We start from the raw sequence: 27,301 nt of genomic DNA, 5'->3' as shown, positions 1-27,301 counted from the left end.
CCATGCAGACTTGGGGACGGTATGCAAATACCACACAGACAGTGACCTTGACTGGGAGTTGATTATTTTTTGTCATCAGTGTTATCACAAAATGACATTGCATGAACCAGTATTATTTGAAGATCTGTAATCTGATCTTTTTATCTTTCATCTTTGAGTCATTAGCACCAAATGTAGTTCTTGGAACATAATAGGTATCTACTACATGAATAAATGAATAGATGAATCATTCATTCTGGGAAATGTGGTCAACATAGTGCAGTGATGGAATTCTAGTCCTGAATCCAAATCCTGACTTTATTAGTTATTTAGAGCATAACCTTGGGCAAATTGTTTAAACTCTTTGAGCCTTCATAGTACGTAGTAGGCACTCAAAAGTAGTAGCTACTGTTAAAATATACTGTATTTGCGTCTGAGAAGAGCATTTAACATTCTTGTGATATCTTAGTGATCAAGATGGGAAATTTTGGGCTGGGTGATATTTCAGTTAATTCATAAGTACATAAATCTACATTTTTACAGATTTAAAAGGAGCTCCTTATTTTAATAACAACTCAGTAGAGGATATTGATGGCATGCTGATACTTTCTTGGAAGAATTTCTTTTGCTAATGAGGAGCCTGAAAGTTCTTGATTGATTAATAGGCAAATGTTTTAAAAATAATTGATATAAATTATTCAGCTGGATCCTGAAACTCAGTTACATAAATTCAGAGTTGAAGGTGGGATAGGAAGAAAAGTAAATAATAGTTCAAAATCCGTTTGTGAGAAAGGACTTAGGGTTTTCATTAAACTGAGCTCAATGTAAATAGAGTGTGATATAACTACCAGAAAAGCCTATGTGATAATCGACTGCATCAGTAGAACAGCAGTGTCTAGAACAAGTGAAGGAATTATCCTTTTCCATTCTGTAGTGGTCATACTACCTAAGAAGTACTGTGGCCAATTCTGGACATCACCTCTGAGGAGCATATTGATAGGAGAGTGACCAAATATGCTAAAGGAATCTTGGACTGTGCTGTAAAGAGGAGCATGTGAAAGAATAAAGAAACTATAATCTTAAAAAAGAAAGCCTGGGGTAAAGGGGGTGTTAGATGTCTTTGGACTTTAGAAGAAGTCTTGCTTAGACTTGTTCTGGATAGCCACAGAATCCATAACTAGTATCAAAAGGTGGAAGGTTTTTTTTGTTTTTTGTTTTTTAAAAAGGAAGCACATTTCTAGTTAAAACAGGGAAAACTCTTAATAATTAGTGTGATAGAGTTCCTCCAAGTTATTGGCAGGATCAGGGAGTAAGTACTTCCACCAAACAGGAACATTAGTATATGGAGATTTCACTAATATGGTGGAGGGGTCAGAAGGGGTTGAAATAATTGAGATTCTGTAAACTTAGGGGAAAGTTCTTAACTTTGATTTTATTCATAGCTTACTTTCATAAGTCAAATTTTTGGCACTATGCTTGAAAGAAAAAGTAAACATTTTTTAAAAAGTTAGTTTCCAAAAGAAATAAAATTTTTTAGTTATCATCACACTCTTCATTTGGCTTCCCTCCCAAATTGCTATTGTTTACTGCTTCTGTCATATTTTCTTAAATACTCGTCGGGGTAAGTTTTCTTAAGTTAGTTAGACATTCCACTAGGCTGCTTACCTCGTTTGTAGCAAGGTTTATAGAAACTATAATTTTGAAAAAGAACGCCTGGGTAAAGGGGGTGTTAGCTGTCTTTGGACCTTAGAAGAAGGCCAAAGTGTGTGTGATCTGTGACTGCTCAGGTAAACATTTAGTCTAAAAGATACAGCTGTAACAAAATATAGCCTCAGTTTTAGCAAAATTAAATTTTATGCAGTGGCTTTAATTGGTAGTACACCTTTGAAGAGTTTGCAGTATCCCTAAGTGCTACAGCATACCATGTGAGAATCACTAGGTAGCAGTGATTTCTGGGGGTGAACAATTGAGGAAAATGGAAAACATAATAAGGGATCAGAAAAAGATTATAGAGAGATGTGTCTGCTCCCTGTTTTCCCCTAACATTGATTTCCCTAAATTTGGAGGCAAACTATGTCTCAAAGCACTGCTTTTCCTTTAGAACCACAGGCTCCTTAACTACCCTTTTTCATTAACTTTACTTCCCTCTTGCATTTTATCCCTCTAAATAGAATCTTTTGCTCTTCTCTAGGGAGATTGCCTTTGTGTTGAATTTTAAGAAGATTATGAGTAGTGTACATTATGTGGGTTGCATCATAGAACAAAGTGGGAACACACACACACAATCTTATGATGAGCCAAGTTCCTACACATGATTAATGAGTTAAAAGTGTTAAGGCGAGGTTGGGGGGGACCAAGAAGGCCGAAAGGAAGCTTTTCTGGAGTGCAGCTCCCACTGAATGAGACACAGAACCAGAGCAATATCCATGTCTCTGAGTGAGGTACCAGGTTCGTCCCAAAAATACTGGTCGAACAGTGGGATTAACCCCCAAAAAGGTGGGAAAAGCAGCCCAAAGGGGGTGAGCCAAGGCAAGGCGGGGCACTGTCCCACCTGGAAAGTATCTGGCATGGAGGATGGGGAGGGGGTGGGGGGCATCACCCCCTTGGTACTCCGAATCAGACAGCAATTCACTCCTAGACTTTGGCAGCACACAGACCAGGAAAACATCACCTGGCTGAGGACTGCCCAGAGTTGCAGACCCGGGCGACAGCCCAGGCTGGCAGCCCTGGCCAGACTGGTGCCTTGTCAGTGCCGACCAGGGCAGAGAGCTGGACTAACACCTAGAAAGCTTGAGAAAAGGAATTTCCTGTCCCACAGAAGACGGAGTTGAAAGTGGGGAGGGGGAAATGGCCAGATAGGCCCCACCCCCACGAGATCCACCAACCAAATCCCTCTCCTGGGAGAGTTTCGCAGTTAACACAACAGACGGAGCTCCATCTGGGAGCAGGGGGCTTGGCAGAGGGAAAGAAGCCTGCCATTGGAAAGGTGGGGTAAGCCGACTGGCATAAGTGGAAACCAGGCAAAGAATAAACAGCAGCCTGTCTGAGTCCAAGGCAGCCCAGCAGCGCCTCCACAGGCAGACAATAGACAGACTGTCTCAAGTGGCACACTGATACCTGCGTTAAAAAAAAAAAAAGAAGAAGAAGAAAAGCCTCAAACAGGAGAAATAACCCCAACTTTAACAGAAAGGATGTCCACTCAGAGAAGATGGGAAGAAAACAGTGCAAAAAGGACGAAAACATCAAAGTCCAAAACGCCTCTCCTCCCCAGAGAGATCACAACGCCTCACCAGCAAGGCAGCAAAACAAATCAGAAAATGGTTGTGACGAGCTGACAGAAGAAGGCTTCAGAAGATGGGTAATAACAAACTTCTCTGAGCTCAAAGAACATGTTTTAGCCCAATGCAAAGAAACTAAGAACTTGAAAAAAGATTAGACGAAATGCTTACTAGAATAACCAGCCTAGAGAAGAACATAAACGACTTGATGGAGCTGAGAAAAACAGCACGAGAACTTCCTAAAGCATACACAAGTTTCAGTAGCTGAAATGATCAAGCAGAAGAAAGGATATCAGAGATTGAAGATCAACTCAACGAAATAAAAAGAGAAAACAAGAAGAGAGAAAAAAGAGTGAAAAGAAATGAACAAAGCCTCCAAGAAATATGGGATTATATGAAAAGATCTAATTTATGCTTGATCAGTGTACCCGAATGTGATGGAGAGAATGAATCCAAGCTGGAAAACACTCTTCTGGATATTATTCAGGAGAACTTCCCCAACCTCACAAAGCAGGCCAACGTTCAGATACAGCTAGTGCTTGACTTACGACCACGGTCGGGACCGTGGACCGGTCGTAACACGATTTGGTCGTAAGTTGAGTAGGCTATTTGTACAGTTGAAATGGTGCACGCGGAGATGGTAGTGCTGCCGGAAGCTGGTCCACACTGTCGTACGCCCAGCTGGGCAACGTTTGCGCTGCCAGACACAGAGCAGTCGTGGCTAGCGATTGTGGTCCTAAAGTCGAATGGTTGTAAGTTGCATAGGTGGTAAGTCGATAAATACCTGTACAGGAAATACAAAGAACACCACAGAGATACTCCTCAAGAAGAGCAACCCCAAGGCACGTAATCATCAGATTCACCAGGGTTGAAATGAAGGACAAAATGCTAAGGGCAGCCAGAGAGAAAGGTCAGGTCACCTATAAAGGAAAGCCCATCAGATTTACAGTGGATCTCTCAGCCAGAAGAGAGTAGGGGCCAATATTCAACATCCTTAAAGAAAAGAACTTTCAACCCTGAATCTCATATCCAGCCAAACTAAGCGTCATAAGTGAAGGAGAAATAAAATCCTTTACGGACAAGCAATTACTGAGAGATTTCGTTGCCACCAGACCTGCCCTACAAAAGCTCCTGAAGGAAGCATTAAACACAGAAAAAAACATCCAGTACCAGCCACTGCAAAAACAAACCAAATGGTAAAGACCAACAATGCAATGAGAAAACTGCATCAACCAATGGGCAAAACAAATAACCAGTAACAAAATGGCAGGATCAAATTCACACATAACAATATTAATGTAAAATGTAAATGGCCTAAATGCCCCAATCAAAAGACACAGACTGGCAAACTGGGTAAAAAGTCAACACCCATCGGTGTACTGTATTCAGGAGACCCATCTCACATGCAAAGACACACATAGACTCAAAATAAAGGGATGGAAGAAGATCTACCAAGCAAATGGAGAGCAAAAAAAAGCAGCAGTTGCAATTCTCATCTCTGATAAAATGGACTTTAATCCAACAGATTAAAAGAGACAAAGAAGACCATTACATAATGGTGAAAAGATCAATACAACAAGAAGAGCTAACGATCCTAAATATATATGCATCCAGTACAGGCGCACCCAGATACATAAAGCAAGTTCTTAATGACCTACAAAGTGACTTAGACTCCCGCACAATAATAGTGTTAGACTTTAACACTCCACTGTCAACATTAGACAGATCAATGAGACACAAAATTAGCAAGGATATCCAGGACTTGAATATGGAACAAGCAGAACTGTAACAAGCAAACCTAATAGACATCTATGGAGCTCTCCGCCCCAAAGCCACAGAATATACAAAGCCACAGAATATACATTCTTCTCAGCACTACATCACGCTTACTCTAAAATTGACCACATAATTGGAAGTAGATCAACAAAATAGAGTGCTAGCCAGATTAATAAAAAAGAAAGGAGAGAAGAATCAAATAGCTGCAATGAAAAACGATAAAGGGGATATCACCAGTGATCCCACAGAAATACAAACTACCATCAGAGATTACTACAAACAACTCTATGCACATAAACCAGTAAACCTGGAAGAAATGGATAAATTCCTGGACACTTGAACCCTCCCAAGACTAAACCAGGAAGAAGTTGAAACCCTGAATAGACCAATAACAAGGGCTAAAGTTGAAGCAGCAATTAATAGCCTACCAACCACAAAAAGCCCAAGTCTAGACAGATTCTCAGCTGAATTCTACCAGACGTACAAACAGGAGCTGGTACCACTCCTTCTGAAACTATTCCAAACAATACAAAGAGAGGGAATCCTCCCCAACTCCTTTTATGAGACCAACAACATTCTGATACCAAAACCCAGCAGAGACTCAACAAAAAAAGAAAACTTTAGGCCAATTTCCATGATGAAAATAGATACAAAAATCTTCAATAAAATACTGGGAAACAGATTGCAACAGCACATCAAAAAGCTTATCCATCATGACCAAGTAGGCTTCATCCTGGGTATGCAAGGCTGGTTCAGCATACGCAAGTCCATAAACCTAATCCACCATGTAAATAGAACCAAAGATAAAAACCACACGATTATCCCAACAGATACAGAGAAGGCCTTCGACAAAATTCAGCCCTTTATGCTAAAAACTCTCAATAAACTAGGTATTGATGGAATGTATCACCAAATAATAAAAGCTATTTACAACAAGCCGACAGCCAATATATACTGAATGGACAAAAACTGGAAGCATTCCCTTTGAAGTCAGGCACTAGACAAGGATGCCCTCTCTCACCACTCCTATTCAATGTAGTATTGGTTTTAGCTAGAGCAATCAGCAAGAAAAAGAAATAAAAGGTATTCAAATAGGAAAGGAGGAAGTCAAATTGTTTCTCTTTGCAGACGACATGATTGTATATCTAGAAGACCCCATCATCTCAGCCCAAAATCTCCTGAAACTTACAAGCAACTTCAGCAAAGTCTCAGGATACAAAATCAATGTGCAGAAATCACAAGCATTCCTATACACCAATAACAGACAGCCAAATCAAGAATGAACTCCCATTCACAATTGCCACAAGAAGAATAAAATACTTAGGAATACAACTAACAAAGGATGTAAAGGACCTCTTCCAGGAGAACTACAAACCACCCTTCAAGGAAATAAGAGAAGACACAAACAGATGGAAAAACATTCCATGCTCATGGTTAGGAAGAATCAATATCATGAAAGTGGCCATACTGCCCAAAGTAATTTATAGATTGAATGCTATCCCCATCAAACTACCAATGACCTTCTTCACAGAACTGGAAAAAAACACTTTAAACTTCATATGGAGCCAAAAAACAGCCGCATAGCCAAGTCAATCCTAAGCAAAAAGAACAAAGCTGGCGGCATTACCATGCTGGACTTCAAGCTGTACTACAAGTCAACAGTAATCAAAACGGCATGGTACTGGCATTAAAACAGAGACATAGACCAATGGAACAGAACAGAGGCCTCCAGAGCAACACCACACATCTACAACCATCTAATCTTTGACAGACGTGACAAAAACAAGCAATGGGGAAAGGATCCCCTGTTTAATAAATGTTGTTGGGAAAACTGGCTAGCCATGTGCAGAAAGCAGAAACTGGACCCCTTCCTGACACCTTACACTAAAATTAACTCCAGATGGATTAAGGACTTAAACATAAGACCTAACACCATAAAAACCCTAGAAGAAAACCCATGCAAAACCATCCAGGACATAGGCATAGGCAAGGACTTCATAACTAAAACACCAAAAGCACTGGCAATAAAAGCCAAATAGACAAATGGGATCTAATTAAACTTCAGAGCTTCTGTACAGCAAAACAAACAATCATTAGAGCGAACTGGCAACCAACAGAATGGGAAAAATTTTTTTGCAATCTACCCATCTGACAAAGGGCTAATATCCAGAATCTACAAAGAACTAAAACAGATTTACAGGAAAAAAACAAACAAACCCATCCAAAAGAGGGCAAAGGCTATGAACAGACACTTTTAAAAAGAAGACATATATGAGGCCAACAAACTTGAAAAAATGCTCATCATCACTGGTCATTAGAGAAATGCAAATCAAAACCACATTGAGATACCATCTCACGCCAGTTAGAATGGTGATCATTAAAAAACCTGGAGACAACAGTTGCTGGAGAGGATGTGGAGAAATAGGAACACTTTTACATTGTTGGTGGGAGTGTAAATTAGTTCAACCATTATGGAAGACAGTGTGGCAAATGGAATTTCTAGAAATAGAAATTCCATTTGACCCAGCAATCCTATTACTGGGTATATACACAAAGGACTATAAATCATTCTATTATAAGGACACATGCACATGCAAGTTCATCGTGGCACTGTTTACAATAGCAAAGACCTGGAACCAACCCAAATGTCCATCAATGATAGACTGGACAAGGAAAATGTGGCACATATACACCATGGAATACTATGCAACCATAAAAAACGATGAGTTTGAGGCCTTTGTAGGGACATGGATGAACCTGGAAACCATCATTATGCAAACTGACACGAGCAGAAAATCAAACACCACACGTTCTCAGTCATAGGCAGGTGTTGAACATTGAGAACACGTGGACACAGAGGGGAACATCACACACTGGGGTCCATTGTGGGGGACTAGAGGAGGGATAGGGGGAGGGAGGGTGGGGACAGATAACATGGGGAGAAATGTCAGGTATAGGTGATGGGGGGATGGTGGCAGCAAACCACCTTGCCATGAATGTACCTATGCAACAATCTTGACTGATGTACCCCAGAATCTACAGTACAATTTAAGAAAAGGTGTTAAGGCTGGGCGCTGTGGCTTATGTCTGTAATCTTAGCACTTTGCGAGGCCAAGGCTGGAGGATCGCTTGAGCTCAGGAGTTTGAGACCAGCCTGGGCAACATACTGGGACATTGTTTCTACTAAATTTTAAAAAAATAAAAAATAAAAATAAAAAAGAATGGGGGGGCGTGGTGTTACGTGCTTGTAGTCCCAGCTACTCAGAGGGGCTGAGGTGGGAAGATCACTGGAGTCTGGGAGGTCAAGCCTTCAGTGAGGTGCGATTGCACCACTGCAGTCCAGCCTGGTGACAGAGCGTGACCCTGTCTCAAAAAAAAAAAAAAAAAAAGGTGTTAGTAACCAATCAGTATTAGCTTATATGTATATATTTTGTTGTTTTCCCCAAATGCTTATGCCTCTGAATAGGATATACATTGATGAATGAAGATATTAGGGAGGGTAGGGAGAAAGAATAGAAGTTTTTACATATAAATACAAATAGAAGTTTTTAAAAATAATACTTTGTTAGCTTTATCTGATAGCCTACCTTCTGGAACTGTGAAAGGCTAATAATGAATTTGACTAATGAGAAAGAGAATAATTCCTACTTCATTTAAAGTATTCCCTCATTGAAAACATCGGTTTGTACCATCCAGGAGGCCTTCTTAATTCAGTTATTACCTAGTTTAAAATTTGTTTTTAGCTGTGTTGTATTTATTTCTCCTTCATATACACATGTAATTACAGGGTTTTTAAAGCGTATAGAACACTGCTATTGTTTAAACAGTTCTTAAATAAGGTACTTTTTTTTTTTTTGAGATGGAGTTTTGCTCTAGTTGCCCAGGCTGGAGTGCAATGGCATGATCTCGGTTCACTACAACCTCCGCCTCCTGGGTTCAAGCAGTTCTCCTGCTTCAGCCTCCCAAGTAGCTGGGATTACAGGCATGTGCCACAATGCCTGGCTAATTTTGTATTTTTAGTGGAGATGGGGTTTCTCCATATTGGTCAGGCTGGTTTCAAACTCCCAACCTCAGATGATCTGCCCATCTTGGCCTCCCAAAGTGCTGGGATTACAGGTGTGAGCCACTGCACCTGACCAATAAGTTACTTTTATACTTACAAAAATTGTTTTTGATATGTGCAGGATACCAAGCTAGGGATTTGAACACATCAGTACAGTATTTGAATTTCTGTGCCTAGCATTTTTGTTATATGCATGGATCTACAAAAGAATTGTCATTTGTTTCAGAGCTACATGTAGCAGGCGTATGTGTGACTTACTTTTATTTTTATTTCAGCTGTTATTTCCTGTTTTTTATTTTCAGCATGCTGGAACAGGATTCCAGGAGAATGAACCCTAGTGTGAGCCCTGCAAATCAAGGGAGGCATCTTCTAGGCTTTTCTGCCCAAGAAGAGCAGGACACATCAGATGGTATCATCCAGAAAAACAGCTACAGGTTAGATGTCATGCATCTATCTTTTGGTCTAAGTGATTTAATGAAGTTGAAACACAGAATTATCCTTAGTATAACATTGCATCTAAATTGTTCATGTATCATTTTGACTAGTAGAACACATAAATTACTGAAGCTATTAATAAATTTTACTTTTAATATTCTAAAAATAAATTTACTTTGAAACCTTTTGTAGTTTTAATCTTAAAATCTCAATTTGTGTGCTTTAATATACATATTGAAATACCTACAATGTATGCATGTTATATATTGTGTCTTCAATAGTTATTTTATCTATCATATCTATTACGTGCTTATACATATAATGCATCTAATATTTGTTACTGTCTCACCTGTGGATGGATATGGTATGGTGGAATAATACTATTGAACCTATTTTCAGTCATTAGGTAAACTCGTTTATACTCATTTATTGTGATCTTTATTGATTCATTCCATTGTTACAATTTAATAATGACTTGATTTCCATATTGCTTGCAAATAGCAAAAGACTTTAATTGTATAAAGTGCAATTTCTGTATTATGTTAACTAGAAGAAGGTATAGTGGACATTTTTATAGTTGTATACTTCTGATTAACATTTCCCTGTGTTATGTAGAATTTCTATTAGAGCCAAGTGGAGCCAGGTCCTTGACTAACAAGGCAAAGGGAGATCACAGCATGGTAACCATTGCAGAGTATAATACTTGAAAATGATTACAGATTTGTTTACTCTTGTCTCTCTAAGGATTTATAGGCTGAGGGCAATCATTCTTCCTGATTTTTGCTGTTACATCCATACTATTGAAAGGTGATTACCACAATCCTGCAGGCTTGTCTCCACTTAGCCTTCCTGAAGAAACTGTTATTTTTGTGGAATGCTCTATGCTAAGTCAATGGAGGACCAAAGGATTTTATGGTAGCAGCTGCAATGCAACATAGCAGTGATTGTTGGAAAACGTATAACATTTCCTGCTTTTTTACATGCCAAAATTTATCATACTTCTTAAATATTGATCTTGATGATTTCTTAACAATGTTCTTGAATATTGGTAGAGTTTAATAGTATCTTTAATTTTGCTAAATGATTTGTCCAGGTTTGCCCTACATATTCTATGATTTTGAATTCTGTTATTGTCCACGATCCATCAAAAACTAATTTTTAAACTTAATAGCCTTTGGATTTATGAGAGTTGAGATAGCTTCTTTGTTTTTTTTTTTTTTGAGACGGAGTTTCGCACTTGTTGCCCAGGCTGGAGTGCAATGGCGCGATCTCGGCTCACCGCAACCTCTACCTCCTGGGTTCAGGCAATTCTCCTGCCTCAGCCTCCTGAGTAGCCATGCCCAGCTAATTTTTTGTATTTTTAGTAGAGACGGGGTTTCACCATGTTGACCAGGATGGTCTCTGAACTCGTGATCCACCTGCCTCGGCCTCCCAAAGTGTTGGGATTACAGACGTGAGCCACTGCGCCTGGCCCTTAGAGTTGAGATAGCTTCTTGCTAAAGAATAGAACAAGTTGTGGGTTGAATTCTTGAAATTACAATTCAGGTAACCTTTACAAGAATATTATTTATCCTGCACTAACTGCAGCAAATAGAAGCCTTCAGTTTTTTATCCACACTAGCATAAGATAACATGGTGGCTCCCAGAAAGCATAGTAATCTGATCATACTAGTTCAACATAGAAGTCTGAATGACTTTCTGGCTGAAATTTATCACGCTTTCAAAGTAGTACATGAAATGCAATCTATTTTCTCTCTCCCTACTCCAAAGTCACCATGGAGTGACTAATCTAGGTTACTGGTCTGGGAAAAAAAGAAAAAAAAAAAAAACAGGAAAGATTATGGATTCTTAATTATATGCAAGTCTCTTGAAATATTATTCAGCAACTTGAGAGATTTAAATATAGTCCATTAATTTGATGTTCTTGCTTTTATCAGTATAAACACTAAATAAAAGATACCAAAAAATGTTTGTGAAACATTTGAAAGCACCTTATATTACTTTGTTCTGAACTGGATTTTAGATGTTTTATCTATTTCCAGCCATGATACTTACACTTATTTTTAAATGCAGCTTACTTTATGTTTCTTTTTCTAAGGAGAGTTAGGAGACCTTGCTAAAATGAAAAAAGGGTAGATTCTGATGCCATCGTTTATAATATTGTATTTGCCTGTCATTTAGTAGTTAACTACATATATTTTTTCAGTCATTGAAATGTGTGGCATATAAATAATATCACCATATAATTTTCAATCAAACGGGGACACTTTTAAGAAGCAGATGTAGTGCTAGTAATAATTATATCAGAACATCAGTACCGCTCTCCTGGATCAATGGGAAAGGATGGTCATCTTATCTTACAAGATGTCAGCCAGAACTGATCTTTACTCCAAGAATTCTCATTTACTCTAGCTCCCTACCACTGTCCTTTAGTGATTTATTTGCTGATTTTTTTTTTCTCTTGGCATAAAATGTTTACAAGCAGACTAGAGCGCTGACTGTTTCTGGGTTAATGTTGGTCTAATTGTCTCCAGATTGCACGTTGGCTGATTTTCTCTCTCCTTTAACTCCACCCAGTCCTTGTCCTGGTATTTCTCCTATCAGACTTTTTTTTTTCTTTTCCAAAGAATATTTTTGGCTGATATAACAAAGCCAGACGGCACAGATGTGCAGAAATCATTACTAGAGTTCAAATCAGGAATATATTTTTAAAAGCAGCTTTAGACTTTTCTCATGGACTACAGTGTTCGTATTTTTCTAAGTATGCAGGCATGGTTTTTAAAATAATGTGTATGTCGTAGATTTATAAGAGTTGGTGTTAAGCAACCTCCTCTTACAGGCATTCAGATTTATCAAACACCAGCCAGATATCTTTTTCTTCTCACTCAGTGCTTCATTTTAGGCTGATCCTTTTGTGTATGCAGTCATTACCTATGCACCAACGTGTCTGTTTTATTCCAAACAACTTAAACCTACTTAACTCTTACAGCTGCAAGAGAGGACATTGAGAATATTCCTGGTGCAAGTTGCGGGGAAGAGTGCTCTATGTATCCCCTGCTATTGTTTCTTTTCTCTCTTGTGTGGCATAAATAGATATCTCTAACTTTTAAATTGAAGGTAACCTTTCACTCTACCAAAATTATTTTTGTTAAGGGGCCAGGGCTTTCTGTCATTTTACTTGCCCTTTCCTGAGCATTTAGCTGTGTGGGTCATTTGCTCCTTGAAAGACTTTCCTTTTGTGGTGCTACTTTTTTTAGTTTCCTTTTTTTTATTGGCTGCTGCTTCACAGTAATCTTTGTGGCCTCCTCCTTTACCCAAATCTCCAGGTTTGGAACTGTAAACTTAAAAAAAATTTTTTTTGTGTGTAGGTGACTCATCCATAATTTCGTGCACAATCCATATCTGTATTTCCTGATGACTCTCAAATTTATGTTTTCAGTCCAGACTTCTGTTCCGAGTCTCCAGACTCACATATCAAGAGTCTCTTTGGCATCTCTGTTTTAACATTTCAAACTTAACACGTGTACTGTGGAACTCAGTTCCTCTCCCTATTTTACTTCCAACCAATTTTCTACAACTGTGTTTTTTCCTTTCCATTGCTTAAGCCAGAAATCTTGATTCCTCTCTTTTAACAAGTATTGTTGATATTCTTTACAAAAAAGTTGTCTTGAATTGGTCCACTTCTCTCTGTCTCTGCTGCCATAAATCCAGTCCATGCCCTCATCAGTTCTTGCCAGGGTTGCCATACCTCTTTCCTAATTGGTCTCAGCTTCCCCTCTTGCCTCCATTGAGTCAATTTTTGGTACCGTGGCAAGGTATAAATGTAAATTGAAATATATCACTTCTCTGTTTGAAACATTTTTGTGACTTATTACATTTAGTAATTCCTTATTATGATCTGATCTCTTTCCAACCTCATCCTGTTCCCTACTACCTCCCCACTCTTCAGCTAGTGGTCTTTTTAAAGTTCTTTGAGCCCACCTTTCCCCCGCCTGCCTCTATCTGCCTTGGATATGAATTCACAGTGTGATGGCTAGGAAAGTATATATTTTTGAAGCGAATGGAGTAACTAGTTAATATTAGTCACCTTGGTGTTTTATTAGTGATTCAAATTCATCTGTGATTCCATAGTTTATATTCAGCTTTTCAACTCTCTCGCTTTTCTTCTGCCAAGTGTTTTATGTCTCACCCTATCCCTAACATAAATACACACACACACACATACACACACCCCTACCTGTTTTAGGGATACTATTCAGTTTTATTATCCTAGAATTGTGATCCCAAAACTTTAGTCTGGTCAGATAATACCAGTTGATTTTCCCCTCAGTTACCACATTACTGTATTACCACCTCTGTACCAGCAGTATTGTGTATGTCTTAAGCTCATTGAAGACGTAATGAACCATGTGTTATTGTATCTCTTATTGCAAATTAATTGCTCAATAAATGGTGACTGGACAAACGTGAATTACCATGCTGTCTCTGTAGAAAATCAGAAAATGACATTTCATGTAAAATAAGTTTCCATATTTTATACTTTATCTTGCAGTATGTTCTGTTTACTTTTTAAAATTTTTGTGAAAATTCAACACTAATGATGCTTTTCTTATAGCAAATTTCTTAGGAATTTAAGATATAAGGAAACAAATTTTGTGCATCCATGTTTCAGATATGATCATTCTGTTTCAAATGACAAAGCCCTGATGGTGCTAACTGAAGAACCATTGCTTTATATTCCTCCACCTCCTTGTCAGCCCCTCATTAACACAACCGAATCTCTCAGGTGAGTGTTGGAGATTATTGCAGAAACATCTGAGATGGTTCCCATGTTTGGCTTTGAAACCTAGGCAAGTAATTGGTCAGGTTAATTAAGGGACTGAGAGAATTTCTGAATTATTTGTTGGATAACTGTAGGCGTATTAGTTGTCCAGTTTGTCCAGCAACCTGATAGGGATGGTGATGGGTCTGTTTTATGTGATGGTTGCTTACTTAAATCTGTCTTCTTTGAAAACTACAGAAGGAAATTAATACTAAAATTTCAGTGTAAGTGTTAGGCTTAACAGTTGCTAACATTTATAGCAGAAAGTACCTTTTTCTTCAAATTAGGAAGATAATAATTTGTGGATATGTGATTCTGGAGATACCTTACCATTAGTACACACCTCTTTATCAACTTTTCCCTTGAATTTTTTTCCTGGGATTTTGGACCTTATCCTTAAACCTCAAAAACTACCTCAGGTTTTTTGTGATAGGTAGTAATCAACTACAGTTAAACAGTTTAACATCTTTACAGCTGCTGTAAAAAGTAAGCAAAGTAAACAAAGTTTTATTTGAGCTATGCTTTTATTTCCTGTGTTGAAAAATTTGAATATTTTTTTACCCCAGGCAATTGAGTTCATTCTTTTTCTTCTCCCAAAAGAGCATGATTTTCAAAAGGCTTTAATGCAATCTATTTGTGGTTAGGGATCCTATGTCTCGTTAAGTTCTCTGCAGTGTCTCAAATGTTTGTGTTTACATAGCCCAAGAACAGAAACAGGAAATACTTTGTATTTTGTTTTGTTTTATTTTTAGACAGTCTCACTGTGTTGCCCAGGCTGGAGTGCAGTGGCTCGATCATACCTCAGCAGCCCCAAACTCCCAGGCTCAAGCGATCCTTCTGCCTCCACCTCTTAAGTAGCTGGGACTACAGGCACATGCCACCATGCCCAGCTAATTTTTTTTTGTTTTTTATTTTCTGTAGAGGCAGGGTCTCACTGTGTTGTGCAGGCTGATCTCAAACTCCCGGGCTCAAGCAGTCTTCCCACCCCAGCCTCCCAAAGTGCTAGGATTACCGTTGTGAGCCACTGTGCTGGCAAGGAAATACTTTTTTTGGTGGAAAAACCTTAGCACCCAGTGTTTGTATTTGGCAGGTATTTAGCTGTAGTTTTTATTGAATTTTGAATGCATAGTTGACGAGTTTACCATATTAAAATGCATATCTTATTAAAAACAACATTATCAGTTTTTTCAGATCAAAAATATTGAGTCATCAGGCACCCAGAATGCTCTTTGGAATCTACAAATGATTAGATTCATTTCCACCCACAGGGTGAAACATTGATTTCTATGTTTAATTAATTAAACCATATTTTATAGGTTAAATCATGAACTTCGAGGATGGGTTCATAGACATGAAGTAGAAAGGACCAAGTCAAGAAGAATGACAAATAATCAACAGAAAACCCGCATTCTTCAGGTTGGTTTCTGCTTGTCTTTGAACAATAGTTGGCATATTTGTTGGAAGGCTTCTCCCAGCTGGGTTGCTCTCTTCCCTAGAAGATTTGGTAAGCTTGAGCTTTAGCCACTTCCCACTATCTCCTGCTGCTTCTGATGCAGTTGTCATTGCCACTGAAGTCTTCCTCCCAGGCTTTATAGCACTAGTTTAGGGTTTATAGTATTAGTAGTTCCCTGATCAGGCATTGTATGATTTCTTGCTCTCACCTTCAAATTTGCTTTCAAGCCAGGAGTTCCTGTGCATGGATATCTATATCAAATGTCTTTGGCACAATGGTATAATAAATAATACTGTTTATCTCCTCTCAGAGCTTTTCAAAAAGAGAATGTTGAGACATGGGACAGTTTGGAAATGAAGACACATCCATGGAGGGCATTTCTGAACTTAAGATATTTACCACTCTGGCTTAATGACAGGTCTTACTTAGAATCTGTTAAGTGGGGCTTCCATCTCAATGTTGTTTGCCACAAAACACCATTAAGTCATTCCATCATTCATCAAATATTTGTTGTTAGCACTTAGATTAGCAATAGGCATATGCAAGTTCCCAATAATGAGCGAAGAACTATTCTTGATCCTGAAATAAAGGAGTGAGTATGATAAAGTCCCTGCCTTAATGGAGTTTACTCTCTAGTGCGAGAGCTAAACAATAAGCAAGTAAATAAATACACAAACACACTCAAAATTAGAGATAAGTTCTCTAAAGAAACACAGAGCAGCAAAGGAGGTTAGAATCTGAATTGAGAAATGAGTGGTCAGGGAAGACTTCTGAAGAAGCCCCACCTTAAGACGGCATTGTCAAGGTAATTAATGCTAGCTGTTATAACAGCCTCCAAAATCTTAGTAGCTTAATGGAATAAAAATTTTTCACTTGCACAAAATTTGACATCACTTTCTAGGATTGCTTTTCTCCAACCAGTGAGTAAGGGATCCGGGTTCCTTCTACTGTGTAGCCCCAACAAGTTAAAATTCTTTGCTTATAGCTTGGGATGTTAGGGAAGACAGAGTCTGTTGGATTATGCAAAATGTTTTAGGGATTAGGCCTGGATTTTAGACAGTGTTTAGTTGGCTAAAACTCTTGTTACTTTGCCTAACATACCGCAAGAGAGACTGGGATCATGTATATTTCTGTGTGCTCAAGAAGAAGAAAAGGGTTTGGTGAGAACATTGCTTTTGCCATAGACAGAGAAGTGACTGAAATAACAATGTAAAGATTTAGGGGGAAATCTGGAGCAAGAGCTTCTAGACAGAAGGAGCAGCAAATGTAAAGACCCTCAGGAGGGAACAGTCTGTATATCTGAGGAACATGAAGAAGCTGAGTATGACTGGAATGCAGGGGCTGAGGGGAGAGTGGTAGATGAGATTAGAGAGGCAGCAGATGGAAGCACATGGCAAACTTCATAGGCTTTCATGGGAACTTTGGATTTCATCCTAGGTTTGAGGGGATGCCACTGAAAGGTTTGAGTAAGGGAGTGACTTGATCTGATTTATATTTTGAAAAATTAGTTGTTGCTACATAAAGAGGACCGTGATGGGGAGCATGAGTGGAAGTGGGGAGACAAGTTAAGAAGGCATTTTAGTGAGCTAGGTGAGAGATTGTTGTGGTCCATACTAGTGTGGTAGTCATGAAGGTGGCAGAAAGTACTTGGATGCCAAATATAGTTTGAAAGTAAAGCTTATGTAAATTCTTGATATAATGATAAATCCCATGCTTAGGTAACAGATGATTGGTGATACCATTTACTGAGACCAGTACTAGAGAAGGAGAAGTTAGAGGCAGGAGTCAATAATTTTAAATATGTTAAGTTTGATATGGCTGTTAGGCACTCGAGTGGAGAAGTCAAGTGGACAATCAGGTACCTGGGTCTAGAGTTTAAGAGAGAGATTGAAACTGGAAGTTTAATTTGCGGTGCTACTACCTAGAGAGAAATAAAGTAGAAAGAAAAGAGGGTGAGGTACCAAGCTCTGGGCCAGCTTCAACATTACAGGCTGAAAGAGAAAGAGAAACCAGTATTTGAAAAGGAAGAAGGGTAGCTGGCTAGTAAAATAGGAGAAAACGTAGGATAGTGGTGTCCCAAAACTCAAGCAAAGAAAGTTTTTAAAGAAGGGGATGTAGCAGTTAGTTACAGGGGCTAAGAGAGCTAAGAGACGCTGATTAAGATAAAGAGTGAGGAATTACTTTTGGAATTGACCATTAGAACTTGTTAGTGACCTTGGTGAGAGTTCTTTCATTGGAGTGGTGAAGCCAACTGAAGTGGATTCAGGGAGGTAATAACAGAGGAGGAAGTGGAGAACATTATTTCAGGGTGATCCCTGTACATGAGAATAGAGAAATGGGGTAGCTACAGGAATCAAGGAAGAGTTTTATTTTTGGATGGGAAATATTTCACCAGGTTTACATGTTTACATGCTAATGGAAACATCTTAAACTGTTTGTTTTATGACTAATCGGAAGCAGTATATGTTATGTTCCAAAGTATATTAAAAGGATAATAAGAAACATGGGTTTTTAACCATTAGGGGATTGTCTTCCTACATAAAATGAGGGTTAGTGTTGGTGAGCTCAAACTGAAATTCTGAAATTTTATAATTATCTACTATGTGCTTCTCTTGGCCTCTCCAACAACTTTTTTCACCTACTATAGTAGGTAACTTTATTGGTTGTTAGTACTTCTAGAGGCTGCAGGCAATCATTAACAATGTCACAAGCACCCCAAAGTCCCAAAGCTGCTTATTGGCGTTGGAATGTGGAGTCTAGTACTTCAAAAATTCATGTCTGCCAAAGCCTACACATCAGCTGCCACCATGGTCAAAGGAAAAATGGACTCTCTCACCCTTCTGCTTTCCAAATATGAAGCAAGTGCATCTTATTGGCAGAATCTAAATTATATCCAGAACCCTGGTGTCAAAATAGTTTGAGTGATACAGGTTTCAGGCTTCCATCCTTTGCTATACAGAGGAAGAACACAGGAGTCAGGAATAGATCATTGCCAATAGGTAATCCCACACAGCTAGTATAATGGACTTAATGAAAAATTAGATTAAAATTCTTGCCCTAAATGCTTTTTTTTTTGGCCTTATCATTAGATATAATTTGTCATGTTTTCTTTACTGTTCATTAGATAAATGAATCGAGCATTTACTGTGGAAGGGGTGCTTGGTATTCTTTAATCTTAAAGGAATTCCAATGCAAGAAAAAGAATTTTGTTTTAATTTTACTGTCTTTGTTCATTTGGAGGAGATTTGTAGTTTAAAGTCTTATTTCTTTCTATGCTATTTTGGGTACATATGTTTCTGTAGGGAACTTAGATATGCTCAGAATTGTGGGAATCTTAGCTGCTATAGAAGGGAATGTTGGGGAAGAATCTATATTTGTCAATTGTAAAGAAGTTCCTGGTTAGAGGAGGGAGAAGAATTTTTCATGCTGTTGTCAATGGCAAAGCATATTAAGATTTTAAATAATTCTCTTTCTTAATGTAAAGAGCCTATAACTGTTCTCCTTTTTCTTTTTTCGTTTCAACCTTTTTTTCTTCCAGTTGCCACTTTCAGTTGCTAAGAATATCCCAAAGTCTTATAAAATATTCTGTAATTTTAGTGAACTGACATTTCTTTGAAATATCTGCTGTATCTAAGCATTATTACGTCTTTGACTTGACTTGTCCTGTTTCATAGTTTGACCTTCCTCCTAGACAGTTTACCTTTTAGAAAAGGTAAATAGGAAAATTAATGAAATATCTTTCAAAATGAAGGCAAAATAAGGACATTTTCACATAAAGAAAATGAGGAAAGTTCATCTCCAGAAGACCTGCAGTGTGAGAAATGCTAAAGATGTTTTTTAAAGGACTTGGGTAAATGATACTAGAGAGAACCCCAGATTAGCAGGAAGTAAGAACATCAGAATGGGCAAATATTTGAGTAAAAAGTACAGGCCTTTAAAAAAAAAAAAAGACAACTATCTTGTGTGTGTGTGTATTTAAATGTCTTTAAAAGGCTGTTGTCTTTTTTAAAGCAATAATAATAGCAATTTGTTGTGGGATTTATAGCTTATATAGAAGTGAAATATAAGACAATATGAACACAAAGGGAGGGAGGGATAAATAGAATTATACTTTTAATAAAGTTTTTATGTTGTTCAAATAGTATTTCAAGATCTACTGCAGTAACTTAGATCAAAGTATAAGCTCTAGAGCAACTACTAAAAGCCAACATAAAGACGTACAGCTAGAGCCAGGCATGGTGGCTTGTGCCTGTAATCTCAGCTACTAGGGAGGCTGTGGCAGGAAGATCGATTGAGCCCCGGAGTTTAAGAAGCCGTGGTGAGCTATGATCATGTCATTGCTCTCCTGCCTTGGGAACAGAACAAGACCCTGTTTCTTAAAAAGAAAAGAAGTATAGCTAAAAAGACAATGTAAGAAATAAAAATGGAATGCTAAAAAAAAATGCAGTTCGACGGAAAGACAGAAAAAGAGAAACACATAAAGAATAAATAGAATAAATTAAAAATGCATACCAAGATGGTAGACTTGAATCCAACTATATTAGTAATTAAATTCAGAGAGCTAAACACATCAATTAAAAGGAAGAATTTTTTAAACTAGATTTTTTTTAAAAAGGAAAGATCCAATTACATGTTGTTTATAAGAAATAACATTTTAAATATGAAGATACAGACAGATGGAAAAGAAAAGTGTAAAAGTGTGTATGCCATGCAAACATGAACCATTAAAAAGCTGGCATGGCTATATTAATCAGAAAAAGTAGACTTCCTAACAAAGGTTATTCTAAGAGACAACAAAATAAAATTTTTATTGATAAAAGGAGCATACAAAGAAGATATAACAATTCTAAACCTATAGGCCCCCAATAACAAAGCTTCAACATACACAAAGCAAAAAGTGACAGAACTAGAGAAAAAGATCTACAACATAATTGGAAATTTTAACATCCTCTCATTTCTGTGTAAATGCCTCTCACATTTTTGCCAATTATGATCTTTTGCTAAACCTACACAGCTAAAAATGTAAAAGCTCATGACCATTTTTTCAGAGCTTCCTTAGTTAATTGATAAAACTCTTGGAAAGGTAAACGGAATATCTATTTTCTGTTTGCCTGATATCTCTGTAACTTGGCTTTCCCTAAGGCCTACCTATTCCTTTCTGAGACTAGGGAAAGAAGTCTGGCTTCTTTCAGACTTCTTTGCTTATTTCATATGGGCCAAAGTAGTACAAATCATTTCAAATTCACCAGCTGTTTAATTCTGTTCATTTGAAACCTTGTATTTATCAACTAGCTATAATTTAGTTTTTGCTTTATTTACTACTTACTTGATAACTATGCCAGTAAGTATAGTATTTCATTATTTAACTGTGTGTTTCTTTTCATTTTATTGGTGATTTCTTTTTCATTTGTTGTTAAAATATTAACTGAGCACCTACAATGTACAAGACCCACATTAGATTTTTATAAAATAGGATCTTTGACTTGTTACAGAGCCAGAAGTTGGAAGCCCCATATTCAACCCTGCATATTGGTTCCATCCACCAAACAAAATTGTTTCCTCTTCTTTTCTCTCGTAAACTTTTGTCCATGCTCTGTTTTAGCGCTTATCACATTGTATTGGTTTCCTGTATCCGTCTTCCCAGATAAACTGCAAGCTTCGTAAAGGCAGAAGTCAAATACTTAATTTTGTAGCTTGGGCGCATGTAGGTGCTTTGATTACTAAAAGACGGATATTTGGACACAGTAATGAAGACATGATTAAAAAAACTATTTAAATCATTGTTTGACAGGGTAAGATTACTTTCTAATGTAACAGAAGTTGGTAATATGCTCTTGAACTTTGATACTCTGACAAATCTCTTCTGAAAATCAGCTTACAAAACTACCAGGGAGAATAAAAAGGCATGATGCAAAGCAAATGCTATGTGAAAGACAGGATTCCAGTGTAGCATATGTGGGCCACTAATGGGTCTAGATTGAACTGTTCTCTTGCCAAGAGTCATCAGTGAGAACTCTTTAATGATGGCTTAGTTCACAGATGTATTTTGGCATGAAGATCTCTGTGTTTAACTCAGTAAACAGTAGGATCTAGTTTCATTATGGACCTTTCATACTTCTTAGGAACTTGTCATTGGTAAGAGAATTATTTTAGACAAGCATACATTGTTGTATGTCCAGTGAAACTTTTATGTCTTGGTCATAAAATTTGTGGTGCTTGTACTAAGCTTTTGGGCTCTTTCTTTAAACTTAATGGAAAGTGCCTTAAATGCCTTAATCTCCTTAAGACTTCTCCCAGACCAGAATGGACCTAAATAGTTCTAATATTTGTTAGTGTTTAATTATTTGAACTGAATACGTCAGAAATCTTCGCAATGCAAGTTTAACAAATGTAAGTATAGAATGAGCCAGTATAGGAGGATTTCATATAATTTAATGATATAATATTAAACTTTTTTTTTTTTTTAATATTCCAGGGTGCTCTGGAACAGGGCTCAAATTCTCAGCTGATGGCTGTTCAATACACAGAAACCACTAGTATCAGGTAAAACAGTGCGGAAGTTCTTGGCAGAGGAATTTAAAATAGGTGGTAGTTTAATAAAGTTGAAACTCACACTTCCCTTTCACCTTAAATTAATTTGTTCTCATCTATGATTTTATATTAATTATATACTGATAAATATATATATAAAACATATACTACTAAGCAGTTGGAATAAAGCCAGATAATTTCAAAAGTTCAACTCTTCCAAATCCCTTAAATACAGATTTAGTCAGAATGCTGTTCTATCATAATTTGGATGAAAGTCTTGAATACCCATAGCTCTCTTGCCCTTGATTTGCATCTGTTTCATGAGACTAGGAGAAGGGAACGTTATTTTTTTAATGCTCTGTGCCAGGTGTCCTGCTAAGTGCTTTACATGCATGTATCTTTAAATCCATATAATAACTAAAAGTATATTTTTTATACAGAAAAACTGGTCAAGTCATGTATTTACTTTTTGTAATTTTCAGAGTCATAAGACCTAGTGACAGACTCAGAATTCAGATCCTAGCTGTATTACTTACAGTGCATTTTTCACTACACAATACTACTTAAGATTTTGAAAGATTTCAAAGAGAATGCTGTCTCTAGAGGTTGAAATATCTTCAAAGGGAAAGATAATACGGGAAGCAATATGGGGTCATGGTTTAGATGCTAGCTTTATTTGGTCTGTTGGGCAGAGTTCAAATTATCACTCTGCCTCAAGCAGGTTACATGCAAATGAAGTTTCCTCATTTACAAAATGCTGGCTGCACAGAGTCGATATAACGGTTAAATTAGATAATATATTTAGAGCACTTAGCATGGGATTTGGTACATATTAAGTGCTGCCCCCAAATGGTAAATGACAGTGATGTGATGTTATTGACAACAGTATCACTGAAGTGAAAGTTGGGAATCTCAGCTTCTGTCTGTAGCTCTACCACACATTTGTAGTTCACTATTTATTAATATTAATTTAATATTTACATAGAATATACTGTGTGCCAGTGTTCTAGGCACTGAGAAAAAAACAGATAGTGAAAATATAAGTCAAAAGCTATTTTATTCATTATACTAATTGTGAGAATTCCTATTAAATGGCAATACACAGCATATCAGCAATCATGAATGTTTAAAATCCTGAGATTGTATTATCCTGTTGAAATTGATAATTAAAATATATTTAAATAGTAAGTAAAACCAGAGTATATCATTCAATTATAATACATTTATTTTAAAAAAATATATCAATTTTTGGATGCATGGTTATGATGGCATGGTATTTCTTCATTAGTTAAAATGTTTTAGTGAATTACAGTTAATATTTATTAATTGTGGATTCCATGTTTGCTAATTCACCCACTAAAATCTGCTAAAACATATTTGTAATTCCTAAATCAATATTAGCAGTGCTTTTGTCATCATTCGCAGACATGCATAGATGCTCCCTGGTGAGGTTGAACAAGGCAACAATTTGCCTTCTAGTTTCAGCTGTATAAATAAGGTCCTTTTCACAGTCCACATTTTTCATATTTTTGTGCTTTTTGTTGATAATTTTGCTGTTTGAAATGGCCCCCAGGCATATTGCTGAATTGCTGTCTGTTGTTCCTAAGCCCAAGCGGGCTGTGATGTATTGCATGGAGAAACTACGTGTGTTAGAAAAGTTTCATTCAGGCATGATTTATAGTGCTGTTGGTTGTGAGTTCAAGTTAGTGAATGAATAATATATGTCAAAGAAGGTGTCTTTAAACAGAAAAACATAAGTAAAGCTATATGTTGATCACTTGACCAAAATATTGTAACCAGAGGCTTGCAGGAGCCTAACTCTGTGTTTCTCCTAGGAGAATCATTTAGGATTCACTAATTCATTGTTGTCAGTAACTTTTTAGAACATAACCATCACAAAAATAGCAGGAAGTGACTGTATATTCAAGATATTATAATCAGAAATGGCCTAGTGAACAAACGGAATTATTTCAAAGGAACTTTTTATGACTCATTTATTATTTCCATTTAGGTCAGTCTTTTTCTCCTCTTAATAAATAATGTTTGATTGATATATACAAATTTTCTCTTTGAAGAAAAACGAAACATTGTAGGATCTCTTTAATTCTTCTGGGTATTAGTCCTAAACACTAGAAGATCCAGAACATATTAAGAACTCTGTTAGAATCATTTGACTGTATCTTTTGGGGTATGATGTCGTTTGAGGTATTATCATTTTAGTTTTTAATTTTAGTAAGGCACATACATGGTACTTTTAATATCAATGACTAGCAATTGTTTAGTGATTCCTATGGAACAGGATCCAATGCTTGGCACTTTACATATGTAACCTCTCCAATAACAATCCTGCAAGGTTTGTATGGTTATCCTCTTTTTATTGATGAGGAAATAAGTTGCTCATAGAGGGCAGTTTACCCAAGAATGCCCACTTGAGAAGTGAAGCAGGAATTCCAAACCAGGTCTGTTCGCTTTCAAATCTTAAGCTTTTTCCACCCTTCACACAGCCTCATAGGCAAGCACACCTTCATATATTCGACAGAGTGGTGAGAAAAGCTTTTCCTCAGATTTAATTTGTATTACTAAAAATTTCAAAATAATTCGAACCTATGCAGAATCTATTTTCTGATGCTTTTATTATTTTTACATGCTTTGCAATGTACTTGACCATCTAGTACATTTTAGAGCCTTGGTTCAGAAATCAGAATTTTAGCATTAGTGAATGAGATCTTATAAAATACCCTGATCTTGGGCTTTACAAAATGTTGTTATAAAAATTACTGCCAAAGTGCAACTAATATTTTGGTTGAGAGAGACTCTTAGAATTCAGACATAGCCTTAGAATGAGAAGTATTCTGGGGAAACATGAAACTTTTTATTTTAGTAAAACCTTATTTTTTTTTACTTTAGCAGGAACTCAGGGAGTGAGCTACAAGTATATTATGCTTCGCCTAGAAGTTATCAAGACTTTTTTGAAGCCATCCGCAGAAGGGGAGACACATTTTATGTTGTGTCATTTCGAAGGGTAAGTTCATCTTGAAAGAACAAAGCAAATATTTTTGAGTACTTGCGGTACTCAAGACATTGTGCTGAATATTGTGGAAAATACAAAGATGTGAGAAAGAGGAAGCAATATAAAATGAATTATGTGAGTGGAACAGTCTAAGTACTGTAATACATGCTTTACTTGAGCTGCTGAGTAATTTAAAGATGAACATGGAATTGGTGTCACACTATGAATTTATATTTAGGAAATGTAAATTACTTGTTGATTTTTATTCTTTGTAATCCTGATAGCCATACTGTTTATAACAAAAGGAAAAGTAAAAAGATAAAAATACTCTATTTAGGCTTTTCCTTTTTAGGCTTTTAAACTAATTCCCATTTGGTTATTGAGAAATAGACTTCTGAAATGTGGGTTTGAGATGGATTGTGGGCTGATTATTGTATTAATTGTGTAATTTTTGGACCTATCTTTCTAAGACTCTCTATTCCTCTTTTATATCTTCTTAATCAAACACGTGGTTGGTGAAGAATGTGTTAATCAGTTAGCTCTGACTCTATATACCTTTTTTACAACTTCTTAATCAAACATTTCGTTGGTGAAGAATGTGTTAGATAATCAGTTAGCTTTGACTCTCTATTCCTCTTTTATATCTTCTTAATCAAACATTAGGTTGGTGGAGAATGTGTTAGATAATCAGTCAGCTTATGTAAAAGTAAATGTTTATACTAGCACTTTTGAATGTTATGAATCTTAGGCTAAATGGAAAAAATGCATAGCTATTTATATTTCACCTACTTTTGCCATAAAATGAAAATATTTTCTTCATAGAGTTGCCATGTGAATGTCTCTGTTAGAGTGCTGTATGTTAACCCAGGAGCATGTGAATGAGTCGGAATTCCTCAGTGGTGGTTTCCATCTTAAGCCATTTTTTCTTTCTCTCTCTCCCTTTTTTTTTTTTTGTACTTTGGGCTCTGGGGTACATGTGTGCATCCTGCATCCTACAGGATTGTTGCATAGGTGCATACATGCCATGGTGGTTTGCTGTCTCCACCGTCCCCATCACCTGCATCAGGCATTTCTCCCGGTGTTATCCCTTCCCAACCTCCCCGCCCCTGGCTGTCCTTCCCCTCCTCTCCCCTCCACCCCCCACCTTTCCTGTGCCCAGGTGTTCTCATTGTTCGTCACCTGCCTGTGAGTAAAAACATGTGGTGTTTGGTTTTCTGTTCTTGTGTCAGTTTGCTGAGAATGGTGGTTTCTAGATTCATCCATGTCTCTACAAAGGACATGAGCTCGTCATTTTTTATGGCTGCATAGTATTCCATGGTGTATATGTGCCACATTTTCTTTGTCCAGTCTATTATTGATGGGTATTTGGGTTGGTTCTGGATCTTTGCTATTGTAAACAGCACCGCATACTGAACAGGCAAAAACTAGAAGCATTTCCTTTAAAAACTGGCACTAGACAAGGATGCCTACTCTCACCACTCCTATTAGTATTGGAAGTCCTAGCCAGAGCAATTAGGCAAGAAAAAGAAATAAAGGGCATTTAATTAGGAAAAGAAGTAGTCAAATTGTCCCTATTTGCAGACAACATGATCGTATATTTAGAAGACACCATAGTGTCAGCCCAAAACCTCCTTAAGCTGATAAGCAACTTCAGCAAAGTCTCAGGATACAAAATCAATCTGCAGAAATCACAGGCATTCCTATACACCAACAACAGGCAAACAGAGAGCCAAATCATGAGCGAACTCCCATTTACATTGCTACCAAGACAATAAAACACCTGGGAATACAACTAACAAAGGATGTAAAAGACCTCTTCAAGGAGAACTACAAATCACTGCTCAAGGAAATAATAGAGCACACAAACAAATGGAAAAACTTTTAACTTGAAAACTAGGGAGATCAAGCATTTTATTTATTTTCAGTCATTAATAAAAAATGCTAAGAGATTTGG

At 37.2% G+C, this 27,301-nt stretch overlaps 1 protein-coding gene across 2 annotated transcripts in view; it reads left to right on the top strand.

The window, feature by feature from the left end:
- ATF6 (activating transcription factor 6) overlaps positions 1 to 27,301 on the top strand; it is a 191,457-nt gene that overhangs the window by 67,102 nt on the left and 97,054 nt on the right. For both annotated transcript variants that reach the window (XM_032291587.1, XM_032291586.1), the window contains exons 10-14: positions 9,399 to 9,530; positions 14,204 to 14,317; positions 15,670 to 15,769; positions 22,282 to 22,349; positions 25,245 to 25,359. In XM_032291587.1, coding sequence (XP_032147478.1) covers positions 9,399 to 9,530; positions 14,204 to 14,317; positions 15,670 to 15,769; positions 22,282 to 22,349; positions 25,245 to 25,359 — 529 coding nt within the window. The remainder of the gene's footprint in view (positions 1 to 9,398; positions 9,531 to 14,203; positions 14,318 to 15,669; positions 15,770 to 22,281; positions 22,350 to 25,244; positions 25,360 to 27,301) is intronic.

This window comes from Sapajus apella, unplaced genomic scaffold (genome assembly GCF_009761245.1).
Source record: "Sapajus apella isolate SASKATOON/1434 unplaced genomic scaffold, GSC_monkey_1.0 scaffold25, whole genome shotgun sequence".
Taxonomy (NCBI): Eukaryota; Metazoa; Chordata; class Mammalia; order Primates; family Cebidae; genus Sapajus; species Sapajus apella.
The sequence above is the reverse complement of the archived record's forward strand: the minus strand, read 5'-3'. Positions and strand labels throughout refer to the sequence as shown.